This window comes from Drosophila innubila (assembly GCF_004354385.1).
Source record: "Drosophila innubila isolate TH190305 chromosome 2R unlocalized genomic scaffold, UK_Dinn_1.0 1_C_2R, whole genome shotgun sequence".
NCBI classification, from domain to species: Eukaryota; Metazoa; Arthropoda; class Insecta; order Diptera; family Drosophilidae; genus Drosophila; species Drosophila innubila.
The window spans coordinates 17,489,479-17,493,230 of record NW_022995374.1 but is presented as its reverse complement, the minus strand read 5'-3'; the positions used below and the strand labels follow the sequence as shown (position 1 = coordinate 17,493,230).

The 3,752-nt window shown below is 38.9% G+C and overlaps 1 protein-coding gene across 1 annotated transcript; it reads left to right on the top strand.

Moving 5' to 3' along the window:
* Nucleotides 1–593: 593 nt before the first annotated feature.
* Nucleotides 594–1,745, top strand: LOC117783829. Its single transcript, XM_034621377.1, has one exon. The coding sequence runs from the start codon at nucleotides 688–690 to the stop codon at nucleotides 1,660–1,662; it is 975 nt and encodes a 324-aa protein (XP_034477268.1). The 5' UTR covers nucleotides 594–687; the 3' UTR covers nucleotides 1,663–1,745.
* The last annotated feature ends 2,007 nt before the right edge of the window (nucleotides 1,746–3,752 follow it).

Sequence of the window (3,752 nt, the reverse complement as noted above, 5' to 3'; positions counted from 1 at the left end):
ATAAAAATAATCTTTGATTTGAAGACTTTAATTTTATTTTAGATTTTATTACATCCGTTTTTTTCCACAAACATTTCTCTTTGTGTGTAGCGTAGACTGGAAAGCTTCTCTTTAATTTTCCATTAAATATCTTACACATAATTAAATTCGGCTCGCCATTTAAATATACATCTCCAAAAAGGCAACAATTGCATGTGAAGCTCTTTCATTTTCTTTAATTTTTATTTCTTTCTTTCTTTCCGTTGTTCATTTTTATGTCATTTGCGTGTGATCACTGATCAGAGAGCCGGAAAAGAGGGGACCACTTGTGTCGTTGTTTGGGTCGTACCCACGCAACTCTCAGATACTTTCAGATACTCTGAGATACTCTCAGACACTCACGGAGTCGCAAGTCGAATATAATTTATGTATCGGCCAAAAAATGTTTAAAGATCTTCAAGAAGAAGTATCTCATCTCTCCCTCTCTCTCCGTCTCTCTCTCTCTGTCACACACTCTCTCTTTCTATATATGTTTCGTTGTCTTAAATCAATTCTATTGCATTGTTTGTCAAAATTATTAGTGTTTCAATTTATAAATTTATTTTTTTTACTTTTGGGATAATTGGGATAGTAAACAGTAAACAAGTCGAATTTTGGCTAAACAAAATTTGCGGAAAAAATGCAAAGCACTTTCCATCTAGAGTCGAGATGCTGATAAGAGTCCTTAACAATGGCGCACTGCGTTCGTTTGCCATAAACAGCTGCATCGCTTGCCCGGCCTGCAGAAGTCGTCCCGTTGTAAAGCCAACAGAGTCAACCCTGAACCGGAACCTGAATCTGAACCTGAACCTGCACTTGAACCGATTCAGCTACAGACAACTGCATGATCGTAAGTGGCAGCGACAGAATGCTCTTAATGAACAGAGGCGTAAGGTGATACCGAAGCTGGTGTATCTGCACAATCCGTGGAAGTATCTGGTCACCAAGTTCAATATGTGGAGGCTCAAGTGGCTGTGGGATTATAGCTTCAGTGAGGCCGAGTTCGTCGAGGGGTCCAAGCAGGCGGCCATTGTGATGACGGACATCATACGGCAACAGAGTTCGGATAAGATTGGGGAATACACGACTCCAGTGGGCTTCCAGCAGATCACGCGGGACATGCTGCTCTCCCGGAACGATTCACGGCTGCAGCTGGTGCGCTTCGAGAAGGAGCATCTGCGACGGGCGATTCCCATGAAGGTGGCAACCCGACAGAACTATGGTCGCAAATACGCATTTATCGATATGTTGTTTGTCGGTCTGCGTAACACGAAGGACTTCGATTCGCCCACCGAACTGGTCGAGATCAACGAGGTCCTGCGACGCATGGATACCGAACTGAAGACCCCAAATGAGATCATCTCAGTGCCTCATCGCATCGTTTTCGCCGAGATCTTTATACGCTTTCGACGCGATTACACTGCCGAATGGCGGCGAAAGGAGGAAGCCGCTAAAAACCCGCCGAACAACTCGAAACGTCATTATCTGCACTCGGAGGATCCGGATTCGGATTCAGATCGATCGTCGAATCTTTCACTGGAGAACGTCCTGTCGCGTATTAACGATCCTGGCTGGTCGATATCCTTCTACAAGATCCTAACATTCGATGTGCTCAACTTTGATCCGCAGCCAAATCATAGATGATGGGCTTCCAAATTTACTGTTCAAAAAAACTCATTTCGCTCATTTTCACTTTGAATAAATTTTTTTCTACTTATACGTGTATTTATATAAATGCATTTAAATTTATTATTTGTCTTGGCTGTCCAATGGAAGCTTTAGGCTCTTGTATCTTTCGTATACATGCGGGCATCTTCAAAATTTATTACCTTGAATTGCGCTCACACCTTAAAATTAACGCTGCTGTTATTGTTGCCTTTGTTGTTGGTATTGTCACTATCTGATGGCAGCAACAACAGCCACAAATCTGAAGTAAGGGTACACATACTTATTTGTACAAAATGATGTTGTAATGAGCCACATTACACGATTCACTCTTGTTAGCCGTTACCATTGTCATTTGGCTCTAATTAGTTTTCAAACATGGGCTTGCCCCAATCAATTTCAATCCGTAAGCCTAAAGATAGGGAAAAAAAACTCTACATTGTATGTCATTATATGTGTATTTCTTTTTTCCACTTTGTCTCCATGTTTTACACATTTTTGCATAATAATTTGTACATGCTAAACAACTTTTCCATATTATAAAGGCTGCCCTGCGGTGCTGGGGGTTCTGAATGTTTGACAGGTTACGAGCCATTCGTTTCAATTGAAATTGATGAATAAATGGATTTGATTTTCAACCAAAAATGAATTCAGTTGAATTATGAATATGGTAATCATAGCTCAAAGGGGTAAGGAAAAACCTATTTAGTATATTCTTTTCATCACAAAGTATTCTTCAGAGTTATTTGCTTAGGATAGGTTAGGACTGGTTTTCATACATGAACTCTTCAAAATATTTTAAATAGGATTGAGTGTGAATCTCATTTCGACAAGTCGCTTTGAAATTACTTTTACAGTTTCTTATCTTTATTTCAAAGTTGTGACTGTGATTGACTTTGGATATAAAAGCTATTTGCGTTAGCTAAATAAAGTCAAATCGAAATCCGGGCAGCTAATGGCAAAACAGCGTAAGTCGAGACCGAAGAACGAAATAACAACACGTCAAAAGGGAGAAATAATTTAAATAAGAAAACACAAACAGCTGCTGCATTTCTGAGGATGGAAATGTGCCAGATTTACACCCACACACACACACACTAACACAGCTACAAGCAAAAGGGATAATCTCATTATAATGAAACGCAAGTTATGCACGCGCAGCCAGCAGCCGCTAGATGGCGCCAGCAAGGCGTCAGTCAAGTGTCGCCCGCACAGCTTAGAAGCAAATGAAGGAGCAGGCAAACGGGAAACTTACAGCTGCTGCTGCTGTTGCTGCTGCTGGAAGAACCGACTGGGATGCTCGGGATTTGAATGGCTTGACAGCCGGATCTAGTCCTCTGCCATGGCATGAGCTGACATGCGAAACACGTTGGTGTAAAAAAAGAATCAGAATTATTATTATTTATGTATATTTCTTGCCCTGGCCGGACCATTCAATCTGTGAACTGTCTTTCCACTTTCTACTGAGATAATGCACAGTGGTCCATAGCCAACTTGGAAATGTGCTCAGATACAAATTATTTAATTAGTATTTTCATTATAAATTATATTAAAAAAAAGTAAATCTTATCTCTGCGTTTATTTAAATTTCCTAATGCTAAAATTGAATAGAAAGTTGTGATTATTTTTGAACAACAAATTTAAATGTAATCAAAATCAAGTCACAAAAACTTTTACTTCAACATTTTGAAAATTTTAAGAATTGTAAAACTTATATTTAATGAAAAGTTTAAATTATTAATATTTCTTTGAATTTGTCTAAACGAACTTCTTAAATTTTTTAAGCATGACATTCCTTCTATATGTATTAGTTTATCCAGTATTTCTACAGTATTTTAAAATTGAATTTAACATTTTTCATCTGTTTTTTATTTGTGCTATTTCGTACCACTGAAGCCCAACCATAAGTAATACAAGCGGCTTAATTTCAAACTCATTTGCAAATATTTACACACAAATCGAGACCGTGGAACCCTTTGGCAGCAGATGAGGATCCCGAATCCAACGTGTAACAGGTGCACGACCCCGACACAAAGTCGGGTTCAAAACTTTTTTCATAAATTCTTTTA